General features: G+C 35.7%; 1 protein-coding gene across 1 annotated transcript; it reads left to right on the top strand.

The window, feature by feature from the left end:
- Nucleotides 1-8,714: 8,714 nt before the first annotated feature.
- LOC108675513 lies at nucleotides 8,715-15,240 on the top strand. Its single transcript, XM_018163537.2, has 8 exons — nucleotides 8,715-8,826; nucleotides 9,395-9,506; nucleotides 10,691-10,728; nucleotides 11,503-11,663; nucleotides 11,979-12,146; nucleotides 12,437-12,559; nucleotides 14,634-14,802; nucleotides 14,996-15,240. The coding sequence occupies exons 2-8, from the start codon at nucleotides 9,406-9,408 to the stop codon at nucleotides 15,175-15,177; spliced, it is 942 nt and encodes a 313-aa protein (XP_018019026.1). The 5' UTR covers nucleotides 8,715-8,826; nucleotides 9,395-9,405; the 3' UTR covers nucleotides 15,178-15,240.
- Nucleotides 15,241-24,355: the final 9,115 nt, after the last annotated feature.

The raw sequence follows: 24,355 nt of genomic DNA, 5'->3' as shown, positions 1-24,355 counted from the left end.
AAATTAAAAAGGTGTTAACGATTTTCAAACATCCCTCTCATGTCAAACCATTATTTGATTACGTAAACTCGCAGTATCATTCTATCAAATTTGCTATGGAGCTTGAATCTCCATGACTTTGTCCTTCCTCGATTGAAATTTTTTTCAATTTAAGGATATCATTTTTAAGTTGTTAATAAATGAATGAATGTAATATTTTTATTACATTCTTCATTTCAAACTGTAAAGTGTTTTATCATCCTTAAAACAAAAAATATGCAATTGGGGTAGAGGGACCAGGGGTGGGCGCCTTGCCCAAGCCTATGGGCCCATTGCCCCAGGGGTGGGGCAATGGGCCCATCTTGGCACTTTTTACAAAGGAGTGTTTAACTAAAAATTAAATTACTCTATAGGCTTCTAATTCGAATCATACATTCCTCATTAGTTGTAACTTTAAACAAAAAAATGAACAAACTCGTATCAATTAGAACTTCATCAAAAATTTAGTTTAAAAAAGGGGTGGGTGCGCTGCCCAATGTTACCCTAAGTACTTTTTGTACAAAACTTTAGCGCGACCTCCCTTTTTAGTGGAAGGAATGATTGCATTTCACTTGAGATATAATGTCAAGAAAACAATATAATTATACTAATTTACTTAATCTGAATTATGTTGGGTGAACACAATAGCTTTAAAAAAGAAGGATAGGCCCGAGCTGCTGCCCGGTGAACGTCCTCTGAATCGGGAGCAGGAGCTTCACCTGGCTAGTGTCAACCAGCCATGTGGTAGCACAGGGAAACTGACGCGCTAAGCTCCGTGCAGCCCATTCTGTCATAGGAAATGCTAACTGATTTGAATTATACGAAAACCAAATAGAAAATTAGAACAAGCTGAACATTAGGGTCCGAAATATTGTTAAATGCTTAAATTTACGGACATAGTAAACAGCTATGCTCTTAAAATTTTATGGTCATCTTAAAATTAGAGATTTATAAAACTACTGCATACTGTAACTGACTGCAAGCTTTGGCGTGTTTGCCTGATTTGTATTTCGCATTTGACTTCTGAATTTCCGCACACAGAATCTTGTATATCTTGACAACTTCATCGTCAAGTTAGTCTTGGCAATTCCAAGCTCAGCTTTATCCTTTTATTACACCCACGAAGCAGAAAGAAAGCGTAAGTGAATATCTAAAACTCTCACTCTCTTGCTGTCTCTTTACACTCTGACGTTGATCAAAATAGTTTCGTATTTATAATGTATTATTTGAACCCAGGATATCAAAGTACAGAGTTCTGAACAGTGAGTCAGTGACCAGTTTTTAATGATGAGTGACCACTCATTACATTGCTGTCGTTGAAAAAATCTAGAAATGGCGTAAAAAATTCGCTCTGAGTCTCTGACTTCTAATTCAAATGCAAGATTCACTCACACACACCCTAAATATATCGTCCACTTTCAAGTGCCTAAATTATCGATGTTCACGCAGTTGGTGAGCACATTCAATGCGTATGTAGATAATGCAACGATGCAGAACTTCCGCCTTCCATTCCGCAATCTAAACTTTAGTGAATCCTGGACCAATTGCGTCACGACCGGAAAACTTCTCATCCGCACTTCTGTTGGATGACGTGTCATTTATTCATCTGCTCCACCTGAATCCAAGATGAATAAATAAATTGTTTTCTGCCCAAAATTTGCCTGCATAAGGTTTATCTCGAATCATGACGAAATAATGGAAAATTAATCGTTTAAAAATAAAGATTAAAAATGCGAATCGAATATGAAGATGATACTAATTATTATCTACTTAGCTTGCATTGTTTGGTGTTGTTGGTGTAATAAAAAACCTTTTAATAGCTTCTAAAAGTTTTTTACATGTAGAAGTGTCAGAAGCATATCCCAGCCTTCTGACTTTATGTCCTTGTGTCGCTTGACTGTTAGGCATGAATTTTCATTGCAGTCACTTTTTTCTTAATCCTAACTAGAGTCCATGCAATCCTATACATGATAGGTGCGGACCGCTGCGTGTTTAATGAATACCAGCACATGTGTTTTTTCACATATAATAAAATTAGAAATGAAATAATCAGTGGCCGCAAGGCGTTGTTGGGATGAAGTCTTATAGTTGGTCTACGGATCAGTCATGTTTTGGTTATATCGCTGCCACAGTCTCCTCAGACCGTTTTCCCTAACATTATGAAGCAATAACCGAATGCACCAAGCACTTTAAAAGGACGGAAACTTAAGTATCAAAAATAAAATACTTAAAAAAACTTTAAAAAAAAACCACGCTTTTCTTGTGGACTAAAAAGTAGAAAATAAATTATGGCTCGCCCCAAAAAACGTGTGTCGGGCAGATTTATGATTAAAGCGAAAAGCACACAACACACGAATTTTGAAAATTTGATGGTGAACGTACAGCCCGACCCACGTTTTTTGGGGCGAGCCATAATTTATTTTCTACTTCTTAGTCCACAAGAAAAACGAGGTTTTTTAAAAAGTTTTTTTTTTAAGTATTTTATTTTCTCCTTTTTAGTCCGTTGCTACACATGAAAAACGTTGTTGCGAGACAATTTACTTGACTTGACGTACGTATCGATGATACGCAGCGTATCATCGATATACGCAGTCTAAACACGAATATCCTCTCGAGGATGACGTGCATTAAAGGTTCCCAACCCCTGCTTGTGAGTTCCTTTAGAGTTTATAACTACTGCAGAAAGGTCAGCCATCCTACATAATATTCATTTTATTCCAGTTGGCCACGCAAATGCACGAAAGAAAATTCTTTTCGAAGTTCTGTAGAAAATTGTATTCGAGGGGATACATTGTTGTTCCCGTATTTATCTGGGTGCGTGGCTGTAATAAAGAAAGGTTCGGTAATGAATAAGTACGCCTGAAAACGTGCAACAAATTATTGATTATTGTATTGCCATCGGGAGCTGAGCTTCCCTAAAAGTTTCAGAGCGCTAGCTAGCGGGAAAGTTGGTGAAATATCGATTGCAAGATTTGATCATCACAAACAGACAGACAGACGGACGGACACGAAAGCGAGCTAAGAAAAACATGGTAAAATGGTCATGGGTTTCATTTTAACCGAGTGTAGCATGGCATAAACTGAATTATCATGCGAATCTAACCACGAAAAATTCATAAATATTTAGTCTTCGTTACTTTGACTTGACAGGGTCATATTTGATTTTAAATTGGATCTATGTTTTGAGCAGCAGGAGTTTCATGCGACTTATTACCGTTCATTGCTTGCATAAATTGCCTTCAAATTGTATAGTGCAAGCAATGTAAATTTGACGCACAAATGTCTGATTTTTTTGATGGCGAGATAATAGGTCTTAATCAATAACTTAAACAAACTTGGAGTTTTATGCATTAAAATATTGTCGTTGTACGTTATCGTTGTCAACAAGATAAATTTTAAAATTATAATGCTCGTGATTCTGAAAACATTTATAAGCAATCAGGTTATCATTTGTTTTTAAGACATCCAATGCCATCACACAGGTTTCTGTTTTTTTTTATGCATAGAATCTCATTGGTAATACAAATACTGGTTGTGCGTGGCATTTGTCAAGTGAAACTCGTGACGACACTCAGCTACAATTATTTCCTAACTAGTTAGTGAGTGAAAAATGATTCACGTCTCTTGGGTGATTAATCATCTTCCATGATTCATTGGTCCAGTATATAATGGCTGCTTTGTATTATATCATTATATCATTACCAGAGCAACATTTCAAAACGGTCATATCAAGATTATTATAGATATTCACCAGTATGTCCGACTTTTTGTAAAGAAATGTAAAATGGTGTGAATAATATTTCCAGGATCTATGAGCAAATGAATGTTATTGTCCAGAAGATAATTGCAAGAATCGAAAGATTAAAAGACCTGCAGCGAATGCTTTTTTTTGTCCTTGAACAAAATGTTCACTGTTCCGAATTAATTACTTTGGTTGGAAAGCGAAGTTAAAGTTTAACCCCGAACGGTTCAAAAGTCAAACATTATGCCAGAAATCATAGGAGTAAACCGAATATATTTATGTATAAAAATTACCATATACATATATGAATGGGTTATATGTTATATGAATGTGTTAAAATTCATTTGGAAACAATTCGCAATTTGTTTGAATCAATACCCCTGAATACCTACACTATAGGCCTACTAAAATATATTTCGTTAATATCTCAGGTGCTTCCCTCATTTTGTCTAACACTTGCTTGTAACATCAGAAAGATAATTTCATGATGGATTCCATGAATTATTTTACTTGAGTTTTTTTTTCTTTCCAAACTTGGTTGCCAAACAAAGAATATATTTATACTAAAATTAGAATCGCTTTCAACGTTCATATCTTCCCTTTTCTTCCAAAAACACCCGTTAGTCTGTAGCCGTGGCTGGCCTCACGCTGGCCTCACGCTGGCCTCACGCTGGCCTCACCGCGTCCAGGTGTGCGGCCTCTCAGGCAGGAGCTCAGCCTCCCGTTAGTCTGTAGACGTGGCTGGCCTCACGCTGGCCTCACCGCGTCCAGGTGTGCGCCTCTCAGGCAGGAGCTCAGCCTCCCGTTAGTCTGTAGACGTGGCTGGCCTCACGCTGGCCTCACCGCGTCCAGGTGTGCGCCTCTCAGGCAGGAGCTCAGCCTCCCGTTAGTCTACACTTGCGATCGACGGAGTAAAGAAGGTCCACTGCAGGGCACACTCACAGCAATAAGTGAGATTTTGACCGCATAAAGAAGCACTTTTTGTTCTTGTTAGGGTCATGCTAACCCAGCGTAGCCCGAGAAAATGGCGAATTAGAACTACGTGCAGAAAGTCTGTTAGTAATTGGACAGTATTACTCATGCATTTTCCTGAGTGGAGTCGAATCCGTTGTTCAATTAGACTTCGAATACGAAAAAAGTTCGATTCCGTAATGCTTGAATTTTTTAATGCCAGGCCGATGGTGATCAACAGCCTAATTTTCCAGTGGATGGTGGGAAACATTTAGTGTGCAAAATTTAAGCTCAGTAAAAGCTTAAAAGTTTACTTGAGAAATTACTAAGAACATTTTCAAGCAAAAGTGAAATAAAATATTATATTTACTTAGAAAATGCCAATATATTTCAGAGAAATTTTCGTTACGTGAAAATGTTCTTTACGATGTGGGGGTACAGTGGTAATTCTATAAAATTATCAGACATTATCTTCGTGAATTTATTTCCGACGGCAGCTGATTGTCTAAGGCAGATCTGCAGTTATGAATTAATGATTGAGCTCTCGAATGAATGCTTTTCTAAATAAGCCGTTCTCAAATTATATCAAGCCAATTAACAAATTATCGAGCATAGTTGGGAAATTACACATAGTTTGAATATTGATATCGAGCAATTTGATACCTTATTCTGCAAAAATTATTAATTATTCTAGCATAAATAATACTTAATACAACACTTTAACTTCACTTCTTGGGAAGTGAACACTTCTTCACTTACTTCTTAAAACTTTTTGACTTCACTTCTTGTTTGTTTGTTAGTATGTCTGCCACAAATCTTATAATCAATATTTAACACACTTCTACCATTCCCATCGATCTGAAATTTTGCACACTTGCGTAAAGTTGGAGACAATGCATGAATCAGTTGACAGAATATATAATTTCAAAATTTGATTTTTTTTCAGTATTAAAAAAATCGAAAAAATAATTTTGTCTGCTACAAATATTATAATCAATATTTAACACACTTCTACCTGTCCAATCTATCTGAAATTTTGCAGACTTGCGTAAAATTGGAAAAATGCAATGAATCAATTGACAGAATAAAGAATTGTAAAAAATTAATATTGAAAAAAATTGAAAAATAATTTTGTCTCCAACTAATCTTATAACCGATATTTAACCCATTTCTACCTGTCCAATCGATCTGAACTTTTAAACTCTTGCGTTAAGTCGGAGAGAATGCATGAATCAATTGACAGAATAAATAATTTTGAAATTTTTTTTTATATATTAAAATAATTGAAAAATTATCATTTATTTAATATTCAAAAATGTATATTGGAGACACTGAATTCTTTAGAAGGGTTGGCTTTAAAAAGTAATTTTTAAACGTTTTTTATTTTAAAATTAAAGCCGCCAAAGTTACTCTTCCACTGAGTGCTTTTCGATGTGTAAGAGCACGAAACTGTCTCAGCCACTTCCTCTTGTTTTCTACAGATGACAGATTTGCGGCGTCATATCCATTGATCCAGCAGCTTATTTTCCAAGTCTGTTTATGATTCACGCGCGCAGCGATCATAAGATCGACACTTTGCGGTTGCATTCATGTCACGGTCGCGGTGTGAACCAGTCCAGAAAACCCGGTTCATGTTATCCAAAAATGTTAACACATCTTTCTCTATCATGTAATTAAAACGAACCGTAAATTCCGAGCGTTTATATTTCCGCTTGAAATTGAGACTATTACAAAAATTTATACCCATGTTAAATCCCGCATTCATTTACCTTTCCATGATTGAATAAAACATTATTTGAACCATTATAAACAGATAATTATTCACCAGTTAGTTAATCAGTTAGTTTACCAGTTAGTTTACCCGTTAGTTTACCAGTTAGTTGGCCAGTTAGTTTACCAATTAGTTTATCAGTTAGTTCACCAGCTAGTTTACCAGTTAGTTTACAGTTAGTTTACCAGTTAGTTTACCAGTTAGTTTACCCGTTAGTTTACCAGTTAGTTGCCAGTTAGTTTACCAATCAGTTCATCAGTTAGTTCACCAGCTAGTTTACCAGTTAGTTTACCAGTTAGTTTACCAGTTAGTTCACCCGTTAGTTTACCAGTTAGTTTACCAGTTAGTTTACCAGTTAGTTTACCAGTTAGATAATTAGTTAGTTTACCAGTTAGTCTACCAGTTAGTTTACCAGACCAGTTAGTTTACCAGCTAGTTTACCAGTTAGTTCACCAGTTAGTTTACCAGTTAATTTACCAGTTAGTTTATCAGTTAGTTCACCGGTTAGTTTACCAGTTAGTTTACCAGTTAGTTTACCAGTTAGTTTATCAGTTAGTTTACCAGACCAGTTAGTTTACCAGCTAGTTTACCAGTTAGTTTACCAGTTAGTTTATCAGTTAGTCTACCAGTTAGTTTACCAGTTAGTTAACCAGTTAGTTTACCAGACCACTTAGTTTACCAGCTTGTTTACCAGTTAGTTCACCAGTTAGTTTACCAGTTAGTTTACCAGTTAGTTTATCAGTTAGTTCACCGGTTAGTTTACCAGTTAGTTCACCGGTTAGTTTACCAGTTAGTTTACCAGTTAGTTTACCAGTTAGTTTACCAGTTAGTTTACCAGTTAATTTGCCTAATCCTAACCTCCACCTTGTCTCGTATAATGCTAGCCTTCACAGATGAAATTCAATGAATGATACATTGCTAAATGAACGCAGGTGTCCGACGCACCTGTACTAATGAGCACTTAATCACTTGTTAATGAGTAGTCAACCACCTGTTATAAAAAAGCTGCGCAATAGATTTGTTCAAATTACATATATACACCGTCATTTCATATTGCTACTGCCTCATATTGCTACTGCCTCATATTGCTACTTACTCATATTGTTACATGCTCATATTGCTACTGCCTCATATTGCTACTTACTCATATTGTTACATGCTCATATTGCTACTTACTCATATTGCTACTTATTCATATTGTTACTTATTCATATTTTTACATACTCATTTTGCTACTTACTAAAATTGTTACTACTCATATTGTTACCATGTATATTGTTACATACTCATATTGTTACTTACTCATATTGCTACTGCCTCATATTGCTACTTACTCATATCGCCACTTACTCATATTGTTACTAACTCATATTGCTACTTACTTACATTGCTACTTACTCATATTACTACTTACTCACATTGCTACTTACTTATATTGTTACTTACTCATATTGAAATTTACGCATATTGCTACTTGCTCATACTGCTATTTACTCATGTTGGTACTTACTCATATTGCTACTTACTCATATTGCTACCTACTCTTATTGGCACTTACTCATATTGCTACTTACTAACACTGCTACTTACTCATGTTGCTACTTACTAATACTGCTACTTACTCATACTGCTACTTACTCATATTGGCACTTTCTCATATTGCTACTTACTCATATTGGCACTTACTCATATTGCTACTTACTTAGATCTCGCGCTATGTCATCAAATAGATCTTTGGTCTGAAGTTTACGTGTTCCCTCTTTCTGATCACGAAACTCTAAGTCGGCCTCGAAAAAAAGTAGTTTTCCCACAATTACGAGTGTATATTTTTAGTAAACATAGATCATTAAATTTGAGTACTCTGAAGTATAAAAATAAGACATTTCCATCGTATACATAAGATATTTCCATCGTATCATATACATAGCAAACGAAAATGCGCTATTAACGTCTTGAACTATAGGTGTGATTATTGTTTACTATGTAACATCTAGGGCAACTGAGAGGTAGGTATGTCGACCTCATGCAATCACGAAAAGCTGACACAAGTGTTCGGTATGTATACATTAATTGCTTTGGGGAACTGATATTTTAACACAATTTCATTGTGATACATTTGTGGTAAAACGTCATCATCTAATTTCCAATTCTCATTTCAGTCATACAAATTATAAAATAGTGTGCATGAATTCTATTCATCATGATACCGATATTTTTTGCAGATAAATTAATATAAAAACATATTTTTTTCAAGCTAGAATCCGTCAATAATTAGTTTACAAATTCACTGCAATTACCGGGCCCAGAAGCGAGTCTTCATTGTTCGTGCAACTATCCGCTCTTCGTACGTACGTGTGGCTGATGCAATTTTATCTGTATATTATAATAGCAAATTATAACCTAGAAATCAACGAATCAAAGTGCGATACTCTGCTGGTTACCAGAGAAGCCTCCCGGGCGATCTTCAATACTATGAGATAAAATCATTCATTGAAATAAAATGATCATAAATTTGTTCTACTTTTACACAATCATAACAGCTGATGTAATTGATAATTTTTTTAACTAGTGAAGAAAAAATATTTCTATTAGTGGGACTGCATTTCCATAACCGAGGAAGAAGATTTTCTTGTATTCCATGTGTAGAGCAAACTGCATGAATGCCTCGAGTGTTTCGCAATCAAATTATAAATAGCAGCCAAAAACACAGGAAGATGGCATAAAAACTGCCTTAGTGCTGCAAAGAGGGTAGCAACAGATGCAATTCTTTATCTGAAATTTATGTCAAACGCGAGTTTCAAAATTATTCCAGCAATCGTCCATTTATCGTCGATCCAAAGCGCGGTCATCCAAAGTTCATCCATTTTCTTTATTGTCGCAAAAAACTAACCGGGCCCTTGACCTTACAACAGAAACAGGGAAGATGGCGTACAAGGGACTGTTACGTATCAGGCGGAGCATCAACTGTCCCACACTCACTGCGGTGATCCTGATCACAATCACGCTTATGCACATCAATGGCACGTAAGTTGGCATATACAATGGTAGATTGTGCGCTATTTTTGTTAGCTTATTTGCAAAAAATATGTATTAGTGTGCGGCATTCAAAGTCGATTCATTTTTCAGATGGATGCTTAGAAGTGTGTGATGAATGTTCCTAATATCAGGCCCCATGAAGTAATAATTGTCTAATAATAAGTAATAATAATATTAATAAATAATAAAATATACAAAAATGTCCCTTAATATTATCGCTGTGAAATTGATACAGTTTTTAAAACAATTCTGTCAACTTTGATTCAAGTTTGTACGTATGTACAAGCATGAAATAAATACCCGATCGCCACGGTCGCAAGCGGCACCTGCAAACGTTGAATCAATGTTGACGGCGATAATAATTTCTCAGTGATATTATCACTGAGAAATCTATCATCAATCTATCAGTGATAATAGAGACATTTTTATAAATTTTTTAAAATCCATATCTTTCATTACACTTTACATCTGTTTTCTTGCAAGACTAATGATGTGGGCAAAATATGTGTAAACTTTACGACAGAAATTACCTAATCAATTTGACCCATCACACAAAATCTTTTATAGCAGATAATAGGTAATACTTTTTTATAGCAGAGACTAGGTAATAATCTTCATAATAGAGACTATATAATTGGTTTTATAGCAGAGACAATATAATAATCTGTATAACAGAGACTATGTAATAATCTTTTATAGCAGGGACTAGGTGATAATATTTGTAAAAGAAAATATGTAAAAATCATTATGGCAGAGACTAAGTATCAATCTTTAGAGATGAGACTAGGTAATAATCTCTTATAGCAGAGACTAGGTAATGATCTTTACCGAAGAGAAACTTGATAGCCTCAACAAGAAATTTCTATTTGATGTTGATTTGTCGTTAGTGTAAATTGCAGTTTTCCCCCAGCCAAGGTGAATAGGACTGATAAACCTACGATGCTGTAAATTAAAGCATTATAATATAAACCCATTTATGAGAAATCTCCTCCTAAATTATGGAATAAATAAGCTTCATAAAATATATATCAATTTTCCAATCCAATTCTATGAGCAGAATATTCCATGCTTGACACGCCTTATTTATTTGTATTTTATTTATTTATTATTATTATTTATTTTTCTACACGCCGTATGACAGTTGTTACATAAAGATTTGTTAAATTCTTCAGATCCAGACCGACTTTTGAGCCACCGCGTACAGTTTCAAGTGAGTGTTTCTGATGAATTCAAGAGACTCTCAAATTCAGACATGAAATACATGTATTACTGTAGTTCGGCAGAAGCTGTTGTTTAATACAAGATATACTCTCATTAAGATATACTATCAATAAGATAAACTCTCTGGTCTTCAATGGAATCTCTGGTCTTCTGGTACTAAAATACGTGTTTGTACATAAAAATGCCTTCGCCTAGATCGAAAAGTATTGAGTTGTCTATGAAACTGTAATGAAATATATCTCTCATTAGTATGAAAATTAACGGATTATATGTCGGTTTATAGCTGGGTTAATTGAATACAGGGAATCTCGTCTACTCATTGCAGTCAAGTCTCAAAATTAATTGATGATGAGCACAACATTGTTCAGACAAATTATGTGGCAGGACTAATTGTTCCATTCACATGTGACATTTTTTCTATATTGTTTGATGCTAACATTAACTACAAGGAAGCACACCCCAGTCAGCGTAGGGCTAGCAAGAAACCTTAGATTTTTATGTGATCAGATAAAGTAGAGATCCTCATTCTAGATTTTATTCATTCAGCCCGAGCTGTTGTGTTTAGAATTATTTACCTTCTTTCACCTAACAAATTAAAGGCATCACCCGCGTTCTGCAAACAAGCTAACCATTATGAAAAAATAAAGGAACCATTTCAAGGAATTAGAATAATTATAGTGAAAACTATCAATAATTTTTTTATCCAGGGATAATGAAATGTTTACTTGATTTCACTCCTCCCCCCCCCCCAACGACCCCACAGAACCCCAGCGTGACCAGCAGCATCGCCATATCGATGGAGCGAAAATTCGGGTCCCCGCTGATGGAACAAACGAAAACTTCAGTCTTCCTACCAAGAAGCCAATTTTGAACTGGGAAAATTTTTTCGATTACATAGAAGAGGCGGCTGGGTGTAATAATCTCGTGAGTAAAATAATAATTGATCTATTTCCTTATTGTATTGTTTAAGGAAGCTTAGTAGGTATATTGTATATTTGAAACGAAAGGGAGGGAATAAGGGATGAGTGGTGCAAAATAAGAGTCATTTGAAATATGTCATTTCTTCTCAACATATTTTTTTGCAATAAAATTAACTGACCGCAGAAAGTATAAAATCCCATATTTTAAATTTTGCAAGCACTTTTCAAGTGCCCATCAGCACAGAAATCTAAACTCATTGAAAATTTTTGCATATTTTTATTGCCAGCAAAGCCCCGTATATTCCCTTTACACTCACAGAAAATGTTTGGAGGAGCAGAACGCGGGCGTTCAGGTCAAATTGATGGCGACAAGGCCGTTTGTTTGGACACCAACGTCGCCCCCACTCCGGGCTCCTGCATCGTCCTCTCCTTTGGCATCAACAACGAGTGGAGCTTTGACGACGCCATGGAGCAATATGGCTGCAAGGTCAGCTTTGAGATAGATTGTATTAATTATTTAAGTAAATGAAGGGAGGAGTTGGAGCAGCGGGTGGAGCTTTGATGACACTAATGAGGAATATACGGCTGTACGGTGAGGGATGGAAGGAATTCAACGAATACGTAAGATTAGAATTGAAAATATTTTCTATTTTAGCAACGACTTCACGATTAAGATTTCCATTAATTGTCTTGTATAGTAACGATTATTGCATTGCACTATCATTAATTGTTGTAGATTTTCGAATAATTAACAATTTTTTCAACTGACCGTGGCAGGTGTACGCGTTTGACCCCACGATGGGGGAGCAGGCTTACCTCAGGGGAAGCAACATCCACTTCTACCCCTGGGCCTTAGGAGGCGAAACTGGGGTCGCAAAATTCAGGGGGAAAAATAGAACGGTAATGGGCCACTCTCCGTGCACCAGGCATATGACGTTGAAATACCAAGGATTAAAAGTTTTCTCGTTGAAATCAACTAGTAACCAATGTTGTTTCGACCTCATCTGACTCCAGGGTAGCCAGTTCTCAATAATGTATAAATGTGAACTTTGAACAATTTGAAAAATGACAAAGTCCACTGAATAAAAAGTAAAAATTTTAATGTAAAAACAATTCATATCCGTAAGTTGCAGATGAAGTTTCGAGATAAATTGAATAGTTTTTTTCAATTTGAACTAGATAGCAGGCAAACATGCATATGTCAAACTTTGATTCTTAAACGTTTTATCTCGAATTTTTGTTCCATTCATGATATATTTTTTGGATTCCACATGATCATTCAATTGTTGAACTTAGCTAAGGTTGCGTTCTGCTCGTTAGGCTGTAACGAGCTCGTTAGCTCGTTGTGACCTGGGCCCATACTTTCAAAAAAAGTTAAGAGATCGTAAGCCCATCAGCCAATCATTAACGGCCACGCAAGCAAAATCCACCAATCATAGACAAGAAAATAGAGCGTAAGTACTTACGTTCACATAGCGAGCTTTGAAAGTATCCACCAATCATAGACAAGAAAATAGAGCGTAAGTACACTTACGTTCACTTAGCGAGTTTTGAAAGTATGGCCCCTGCCAACTAAAATTCCGATGAATATGTATCTTCTGTCTGAGTCACTAGTATCAAATTTGTTCATCAGTTTATTATTTACTTACTTTTAATTCAATTATTACTTTCGTCTACACCCAATTATTAAATTAAAAATCTTTCACACCAAGCAGAATCATTATAGCAGAATCATTATATTGTCTTCTTTAATAGTGTTAATGTAGACTTCGTTGAAGTTCCTCATAGTATAGTATCTTCGGCATTGAAGAATAGGCCTGGATAGGCCTGTCGCCGATTCTTTTATTTTTCTTGACTAGACTGGTCTTTTGATCAAATCTTTTCAACGAACGGTAGGTTTAAATCGTTTCTAAATTTCAGTTGTTCCGTAGCATACGAGGCATTTGAAATGCCTTGTATCCTACGTATCCTCGTCTCCTCGGTGACTTTTGCCGAACGGAGCCTCGTGGCGAAATTCTTCTACCATTGATTCTTCATTAGTAAACACCAGGTCTAGAGTATTTGGAGTCTGATTACCTCTAAAATGGGTTGGCTTTGTCATGTGCTGGTATAAAAATGAGTCTCTCGCAGACTCCATGAACAAGGATGAAGGGTGATTCTTATCCCTTGGAGAGGATTCATGTGCCCAGTCTAGTTCTGGATGGTTAAAGTCACCAACGATCAACATATGCGACCTGCTGAAAGTCATGCTTGGTAGAAAACTGTTCAGTACTTTATCGTTATCAGGGGAACTGTTGGGTGATCTATACAGGACACCTATTAGGAGGCTATCCCTGCTTTTTAGAGAAAGCTCACAACACACTGATTCTCTAGCTGGTTGGTGCTCTTCTAATAACTTAACTTGTTGGGCCCCATAAAAGGTTCTAACCCACAGAGCTACACCTCTACTACACTGCTCTTCGTTTAAGTTATGAATGCAATCAAAACCTGGCAGCTGAAATTCAACTGGTACAATTCCCCCCCCGTGATTTAANAATTTTCCCCCGTGATTCTTAGGAAGTGTCTCTGTAATACAAATAATGTAAATACACTCGTTTCCGATCACAGTTAACAGTTCATTTCTTTTGTTCAAAACGGAATCAGAGTTCGTGTAGAAACATTTCAAAACTTTTTGTGCATTTTCATTTTGATGTACGAGTAAAATTTTTACCTTATTTACATAACTGCATTTATGTACATGATTTCCACTATTTAATTGTCTTCCATCTCCCCTGACTGTCGGTGAGCGGCGGAGTCCTCGTGAGATCTTGAATGTTGTTGACATGATTTTCCGTGCTTCTGCATGTTTCGCTCCTGCCATTTCTTGCGGAATTCCGCCCTCTCTAAAGGGTTGGAATCCTTCTTAACAAAAACAGATTTGAATTCAACAGTTTCTCGTGTTGGTGAACACTATAAGTTCTGAATGATCGGACAGATCTGCACATATCGTGATATTCTTAAGAAGATAAACGAGGAGAAAAGCGTCATCGACTACCTCAAGATCGACGTCGAGGGCTTCGAGATTGACTTCTTTCGCAACGTCCTAAACGACGACGTCGAACTCCTGGCCAACGTCAAGCAGATCGGAATGGAAATCCACCCAGGTGACGGATCCCTGCTAACATCCACAGAGATCAAATTGCAAAAATTTAGATCGATATCAAGTATTAATGGAATTTTAAATCTGAATGACATTTGTAGGTATATTTAAAGATCGTCTGCTTGTGATAAATTTATATTAGAATTTAAGTAACTCCACACGACTGATTTAAATAAATAATTGACTGTTTTGTGCAGGGAGGTCGACGACGAACAGAGACAAGATCTGGAGCCAAATTCGGCAGCTGCGCAGTCTGCATTTTTCGCAGGTCTCCAGTCTACCGAACGTGGTTGCTGGCAATTCTTACAAATTCGAGAACAAAACTGTTTCTCAATGTTATGAAATTCTTTGGGTTAATGAACAATTCCAAGGGAATTGAGTTCCCTTTTTCGTAACTTCTGCTTGAAAGAAACGTGCGATGCATTTTTTTGCCTTTTTCCAATAATAGTTCAAATAATGTTCAACATAACTCATAAGCAAAGAAAACTCCACAAAAACTCATACTATTTTTAAAGAAAACGTTTCGGAGTCCAGCTTCATCGTCAGTTTAAAAATTCTAGAACACTGATAAATCAGTAATTAGTATAGTAAAGATTAAAAAAAAACTTGAAGGGTAAATCCTAACTATTTACATTTTTAGAGGGTGGGAGATAAAAGTTAAATTTAAACCAGGCCTGTGTTTAAATATATACCATGATTCTAAAATGCGCAAATCACAAACACCGGAAGTGTAAAGTAAAACCTTGAAATTACTATCAGAAGTTGGAACATCGGTAATAATCTCTTTTTACATCACTTCTCTTTAACTTCACTTCTTGTTGTTTGTTTGTTTGTCTGTTTGCTACAAATCTTATAATCAATATTTTACACAATTCTACCTCTTCAATAGATCTGAAATTTTGCACGCATGTGTAAAGTTAAAGACAATACATGAATCAGTTGACAGAACAAATAATTTTGAACATTTATTTTTTTAACTTTAAACTAAATTGAATAAACAATTTTGTCTGCTACAAATCTTATGATCGATATTCAAGACACTTCTACCTATCCAATCGATCTGAAGTTTTGCACCCTTGAGTAAAGTCGGAGACAATACATTAATCGAGGGACCGAATAAATAATTTAGAAAATTTAATTTTTATGCATTAAAAAGTTTTAACAATTATCTTTTTATATATTAAAAAATTTTTTAAATTATTTTAAATATATTCAAAAATTTTTTTAATAATTGAAAATAAAATCGGAAATTCATTGTACTTGTGTAACATCGGAGACACTGCGGATTCCTTGGAAGTGTTGTCTTTAAAAAGAAATTTTCAAACGCATATTTTACAACACTTCTCTTTAACTTCCCTTCTTGTTGTTTGTCTGTCTGCAACAAGTCTTATAATCGATATTTAATACACTTCTACCTCTCCAATCGATCTGAAATTTTGCACACTCTCGTAAAATCGGAGACAATGCATGAATAAATTTTCACAATAAATTATTTAAAAAATTTAATTTTTATGATATTAAAAAATTTAAAAATCAAATTTTTATTATATGAAAATAAAATTAGAAATTCATTGTGCATGTTTTCCATCAAAGACACCGGATTCTCTTGAAATCTTGTCGTTAAAAAGTAATTTTTAAACGCATATTTTTTCATAATTGCTGAAAAGTTTTACCGACAAATTGATGGTTTGGGCATGACTCTTCCGCTCGGCATAACCTTTGCAAATATTTTTATGTGTTTACACGAGGTTTCTTGGCTGTCCAATTGCCCTCTTGATTTCAAGCCAATATTCTACTACAGTTACGTTAGTGGCACTTTTTTAATTTTTAAGCATCCCTCTCACGTTAAACTCTTCTTAGATTACCTAAATTCGCTACATAAATTAGTGAAATTTTATTCTACTTACCATATTCTGCACGCTGAATTCGAATTTTTACGCAATATCATTGCGCTTATTTGATTACCGACTATCTGGTGTTTACCCAAATAATGACATTCATGTCCAAGCGGTACAATGAGGTTGCTTCCGAGCCCGACTGTAGGAATGTTTTTTATTGCTCTCTTCCATACTTCGGTCCTGCATCCGAAACTGTGTCAATGGAGCTAAAACTTTGTTTTTAAAGTATTGCGCAAATGTTAATCTTCTTGTTATATTGGTCAACAATTATAAAATCGGTTATGTTTTAGATACAAAGGTACCTTCCCTAAGCATATGCGAGCGTCCCTAGTTAATAAATATAGTTGTGCACGATGTGCATCTGCGTACGTCGGGATGACGTCTCGCAATCTTCATTCTAGGGTCACGGAACATAGTAGCAAGAGTTGTAGAACAGATCACTTACTATCGCGCTCCACCTCATTCGGCTGTGAGTGCTCACGCCGAGCAGTGCGATGTTCCAATTTCTGATAGTGACTTCAAGGATTTAGCTTCCACTTCCGGTGTTCCTGATTTGCGTATTTTAGAATCATTTCATATTTTCAAACATAGGCCTTGTTTAAATTCAACTATTAGCTCATACCCGCTGGAAATTGTAAATAGATAGGATTTACCGCGTAGTTTTTTTGTAATCTTGACTGTACTAATTACTGATTTTTCTGTGTTCTATAATTTTCAAACTGACGATGGAGCTGGACTCCGAAATGTTTTCTTTAAAGATAGTATGAATTTTTGTGGAGTTTTCTTTGCTCTTAAGTTTTTAGTGAATTTGCGATTCAAGCAAAGGAATGGCATTATGTATAACATATATTTGTTACAACTAGGTTTTTTGTGCTACTGCAATGAATTATTTTGACAATTTTGTGTCACGCTATGTTGCCATTTGTTTTCTCGTTACTAATTGCTTCTTAAAGCCATAGAGATAATTAAGAGTCGTATAGAAATTACAAAAACTTATGAAATTCCTAAACTGAATTTGGTCTTCCCGTGTTGTAGGTGTTCACACTGCACGAAACTAAAAAATGATGTCGTTTAAAGTTATTTAGTACATATGCAAATATCGTTACCGTAGCTACCAAGTTATTCTAAAATATCATTGGCATCGTGAATCACAGTTTATTTTTTTAATTCTACATTTTACGTAGGTCTTCATGTTGATTTTTAATTTTAATGCAAAAAATATAGGTTTGCACAGATTTCTCACCTGAATTGCGTAATAAAGTAATGCTAACTAAAATTGAAGCAATTTTTGTACATATCCCATCAACTGTTTCAGGCTGCTCCCCTCTAAAGATAATGACTAGGAGCAGCTTGCTCTAAGTCAGACAGGGAACGATAATGACTAGGAGCAGCTTGCTCTAAGTCAGACAGGGAACGATAATGACTAAGAGCAGCTTGCTCTAAGTCAGACAGGGAAAGATAATGACTAGGAGCAGCTTGCTCTAAGTCAGACAGGAAAAGATAATGACTAGGAGCAGCTTGCGCTAAGTCAGACAGGGAAAGATAATGACTAGGAGCAGCTTGCTCTAAGTCAGAAAGGAGAAAGATAATGACTAGGAACAACTTGCTCTAAGTCAGCCAGGGAAAAATAATGACTAGGAGCAGCCTGCTCTTAGTCAGAAAGGAGAAAGGTAATGACTAGGAACAGCTTGCTCTAAGTCAGACAGGGAAAGATAATGACTAGGAGCAGCCTGCTCTTAGTCAGAAAGGAGAAAGATAATGTAATTATTGGGAGCAGCCTGCCAGACTGTAGCAAATCACGTTTGAAATCCTTGCCAATACTGAGGCAGTTGACATAAAAACTATAATCAAATTTATGATCTTTATCACGTGCGTCTATAATCAATCTTCTGAATTAAATAGATTCCAAGATCTTGATTATTGGTCTCCTATAAATTAATAAATAATTAATAAATTATGTTACTCATTATTTCCATCGCATTAGCCGTACTTCTAGACTATATATGCTTCTCTCTAATACAACTTTCTTTTGCAGGATGAATTCACGCGTGTGATTCGAGTCAATATATTTCAGTCATATAAAAAACTGAATGTCTCCGTGTCTCTGGTATCTGACTATATCTTTTGTCAGGAATATTTGGTTTGCGATCTATGCACTTGAATGCAGAGGCCGATGTTCGGGTTGGTCTACGGGTTATTTTATTGTCAGAAAACCAGATAAGTTATCAGCTCTTATTATTATTATTATTATTAAAATTAATATTATTATTATTATTATTAATTTTATTATTATTATTATTATTATTATTATTATTATTATTATTATTATTAATATAGACTTATTTGTTGTAGTTTACCTCCAGACACCGTACCACCGGTTTATTGGTAAATAATTTCGCCGGATCTAAAAAAATATTAAATATCCTCGCAAATTTCATGGAAATTCAAGCAGAATAATTTTTCTGATTATTTTGGTGATCAAAAATACATTAACCAGTACAGTAGAATAATTTCTTTTCGGCTAATGAAATTGGCAGGGATTTAGGTAAAAGATTTTCTAACTTAATATTCGATGACGATAACTTTTCGATGTAATTTGCCGCGTTAATTCAATGGTTATTTAATGTCGAAAATTATATTTATTGCATGCGGTGCAATTGTTTGCATCACCATAATTTGAATTTCATATTTTACCTCTACCAAACGACGAAAATATTTCGTGGTTAGGATATTTTCTCAATGAAGATGAATTAGGCACGTTATCCTGTTCTCGTAAAGACAGAAGTGAGACAAATTTATTCACTTCGCGGAAACAATCCTTCACTCAATTATAGCACATATGGAAGGCATACCTAACGCAAGACAGCACAGAACAATTGTGAAAACTTCATCACAATTCTACTAATGGATGTTGGACAATGTGCCTGCATTTGAGACATCTGTTGAATTAGCGATATAGAAAGGGAAGATATTCTTTAAATTTTTGCATTTGAATGAGCATCTTGGTTTTAATATTAAAATAATTCTCTTGTGACCGAAGAACGTTTCGTGCCGGGTGAGATGAAAATGCCCGATGCGGCTTCATATAACCTGAAATTTTACACCATCGTCATCAGCGACACAGCCTCCGGCTCCGGCATAATAATGATCATATAATTTGAATATCTTGAGAAGCTGTAACGAAACATCGGAGTAATTAAAAATGGTATATCTATAAAAATAAACTCAAAATATTATATCACTTATAAAAAGGCTGAGATTGATGAACGGTGGGAGATTTTCTTAGTGTGTGTCTGGGAAAAGTGAAGAAAAAAGGAATTGCACCTGTCATCAAGCGCGGCGTTCATGCCAGAGTACTCCTCCTGTGCCCATACTTTCAAAAAAGTTTTAAGAGATCGTAAGTTCATCAGCCAATCATTAACGGCCTTTCAAGCCAAATCCACCACTCATAGACAAGAAAATAGAGCGTAAGAACTTACGTTCACTTAGCGAGTTTTGAAAGTATGGCTGGTGATCGGTGCGGTGAGTGTGGTCACTCTGGCGCTCATACACGAAAGTCCATCCTTAAATGACAAGTAAGTTTAACTGCAAATTAAACTGGACTTTAATTGGTTCACAGGGAGTTATAGTGTGTATCTTGTCAACATTATCGGCATGAATAAAAAATTACTTTTCGAGATCATTATGCATATGTAAGTTACATTTCGACATCGCTGTGAATGTACGAAATAGAAATTCCGTAAAATTTAATTCACATTAATTCAAATTCGCATTCCTATATCGATAGAAGCAATATTTTGTTAAAATTTTTGTGGGCGAGTACCTCTGTAACATCCCGCATAGTTAGTTTCTCGCCAGTTACTGCTGTGTATCGCTAACTACTACAAGATACTAGCGCTGCATGCAATTATAGTTAAGGCATTAAATAAATGCACTTTTTAAATTTAACGATTGATTGCTGCAACCGTGTGAGTGGCGAATGGCCACTCGCCGTAAAACAAATTGCTACAACGTACAATCGACCGTTGCTAATTGATTCAAGATTATGTTGAAGCAGTAAACATTTCCATGAATTACAAAGTAATCAACTTAGCATTGATCACAACCCAGAAGATTTCAGACAACACCTATAATGCCCTTGCATATCACTGCATGGAGGCACGCGTATCACAGTTCGCAAACCATGGCACTAAAGCTACCAGAAAATAGACTGTCTAACCATCCTGGGTACAATTCTGTTTGAGCATATGTGCGATTCATGATCTATTATTGCGATGATTACATGATATAGCTAGATGCTAGATTATTACATCATCTAGCATTGCAACATAGCCGGTTTTGACTGTCAAATTTACATGAATTTCCGAGCCTGAGTCATACGAACGAATTGCACAGAAACCCTTAGTCTAGTGCAGATATTATTCGCATTGTCAGGCCCGCTTACGTACGAAGAGCTTCCCTTCAGGTATATAGCATTGAAACTACGTTGTTTACAGGTTGATTTCGTTGAAGTAACGTTGTTTTAAACTTACTTAGATTTTGCTGAAGTTGGTTGTTAGTGTGTTACTTGTAGCCTCACTACCTTATCCCGATGCAGACAGTAGACCCCATGTGAGTTCTGAATAACTATGTCTATGATTAAGTTCGTTCATGTATTTCATAGATAAATTCTATTTTCATTTGAATAACACTAAGATCATCCCACTTCTTCATTATAGATTGTGAATTTTTTGTGATTATGTAAAATAGAGGAGGTTGTGATTGTATAAAATATATTGATTTAAGTCATTTCAACATAGGAAGGATTTTATGGACTTTGAGTGCTATATCGTTGAGCTACCCTTTTAAATTTTGCTCCATTTTTGAGCTCCTGTTGAATCTAAGATAAAATTTTTTCAACGGATCTATTAGTTTGATGCTACCAGAAAAAATAAGTGCTTTTTGATAAATACAATTCCTTCCATTAGATTAAAGATTTTAGTTAACAATTTTGTTTTACTGATGACGACTGATAAGTAAAGCGTCATTCATCTTGGCTATACGAATAAAGACATTTTGCCCATTGCTCTCTTCCTTAAGCTGAATATGTTTTTTTGGATGTTCATTTTCTGCTCTCGAATTAAATTTATAATGAGGACATAATGCACATCAATCGCGTTACTAATGACACCTGCTGAATTAGTCAACAAAGGTATGGTAAAGATTATTGTATTTTAATTCGTATTATCAGATTCGTATTTTGTTGTCATTCGCCTTCCATTGACAGTGAAGAGATGTCTTCTAAACTGCATATATAGAGCTGGTTTATGTGAGGGCTTCACTGGGTACATTATAAAGTTTGTATCAATGATAGCATTTATTTTATCTAATGGCAAGTTTAAACTTTCAACTTCCATGCATCACCAATTTAAGGTACCATTATCGCCATCATACACAACCTTCATTGTTTAGCCCTGTTAACTTTACGGTTTAACCTGCACTTTTCTATTACATTTCAGGCAACCTACTCGAAAAGACCTGCTTTTTGTTCTTCACAACCTGCAGGCTAAGAAACGTTGCTGTAAGATTATGCCTGAAACTCATTACACTCTACCTTCTGAGCAGCTCCGATGCTACCTTCGTGGAAAACATGTAGCAATAGTTAACATATTGCGGCAAAATTTTACCTGCAGGTCGCAATATTTCACAATTAGTGTCACTGTTAATGCTGCACAATATTTTTTAGCCTAGAAAACAGTGTCAGCGTAAGTTGGCCGCCACTTGCACTACGATCAACGTCCAGTGGATCAATACAACCGCTGAAATATCGGCTTTGGTTTACTTAAAAAACTTGAATGCCTGCATCATTACACGATGACATATTAGTATGATCAAACAGAGACTACGTTTCTATTTAAAATTTCACTGAAGTAAATAGGCTTCGCAGTAAAAATTGTTTTTACTGTCGAAAAAAGCAAGCTATTTTTTACGATTCCTGAAGTGGCGATGATTTAAATTTCCTGGCCTAGGTTCTCGGTTTAGGGCGGGAAGCCAGGAGTTCTGACAGCTGTTTGGAAAAATAAAAGTCGTGGGCAAGTTAATACAAGTAGCTTTTATGCGTTCCTGCGTTACATGTTACCATTTGTTTCCGAATATTGCACGGCTGTATTGGTGGAAAAATTACTATTTAGTCTAAAAAAGTATTGTTTGAATTGGCTTCATATCACCTTTAGCAACGCGCAGCTAAGCCTCGCGAAGAACTATTTCAATTTTATTGTAGAACGGCTTGGGCTAGACGATAAACTGTCACTTCTTGCTGTAGAAATATGTTATCGATATATATTAATTAGTAATGTTGTGACACATAATCGGTTGAACTCATCGATCACGCAGCGCGGTAAGAAATTCAAGACCCGATACAGAACCCGAGGACAGAGCTAAGAGGACGCGGCTTAACAAATTTATTTAAACTAAGGCATTATGGTTAAGGGCTATTAACTACTAGAATCACTTTCCTTCAGAGCGAGCCTTATACTGCCTTTGAATATTGCAGGTCGCGCTAATAAATTGGACTAAATTCACCGATCAAAAGTTCAAGCTGCGTTAAGCTAAAGATTATTTAGTTTCGTTACGACCACTTAGAATTTGCAACGCCTATTCACAGTTCTATGAGCATACAAATTCAAGCACACTAGTGAAAGCCTGAATTTTAAACACATTAATTATCTGCAACTATATTTCTTAAATCCATACCGCTCGTCTGCACGCCTGCTCAGTGTTCACATCAATATTTCGAACTATAATACTTAATTCCATACGGCATTTCAGCACGCCTGGTCGTTTCAACTAACCAATGTGGAGCGCACAGGCTTCAAAGTAGAGCACCAATAGGAGAATCAGTACTGGCAGGAATATTTGCTATATGACAAACGGAACAAAAGTTTTTTTTATGGAAACAATATTTTTGCTTAATAATATTTGCGTCGAATTCTAGTGAATCTTTCCCATGCCAGACACAAAAAGCATGGAAAACGTTACATAAGAAGTCACTCAAAAGACCGAAATGAAAATAGAAATATTCATGTCGCTCATTTATAGCTTCCCCTCAAATGTTAAATAATGCATGACCCTCAGAGTCTGTTGAAATATTTTTTATTTTCAAAGAGCAAAACAGCTCTAGATTTACTTAATTTTTTCGTTAAACCTTTCTGAACTTACCTGAGTAATTATGAACTTCCCTTAAAATTATTTTACTACGCTAGCATTATCACGGGTAACATAAAGAAAAATAAGGGTTTTACTTCTATTAAAATAACTTTAGAAAAAATTTTCTATTTAAGGAAAGTACTGCTGAGCATACCATAACAAACCTAGCAAATTGCATAGCAAATTGAAATTCAACAACAATTTCTTTTCCGTTATGTGTGTGGAGTCCAGAAAAAAGATCTCTCGTCAAGGCTAACTTAAACATTGTAAACTATCGATCTCGACTGTAAGTTTTCGTCTTTGAATTTACATATGAAAGTCCACCGTAACGAAAACTTCTATACTCCACAGGCGTGACATGAAGTTTGAAGCCTGATACAGAGTCGAGATCGAGGCGAGACTCGCAGCCAGGCGCTTGTTCGTAGACCACGACAGACTCTCGCTAGAAGCCCTCAATCACGAGGGTATTTTGAG

This window comes from Hyalella azteca, unplaced genomic scaffold (assembly GCF_000764305.2).
Source record: "Hyalella azteca isolate HAZT.00-mixed unplaced genomic scaffold, Hazt_2.0.2 contig10083, whole genome shotgun sequence".
Classification (NCBI taxonomy): Eukaryota; Metazoa; Arthropoda; class Malacostraca; order Amphipoda; family Hyalellidae; genus Hyalella; species Hyalella azteca.
This window is presented reverse-complemented; position numbering and strand designations above follow the sequence as displayed.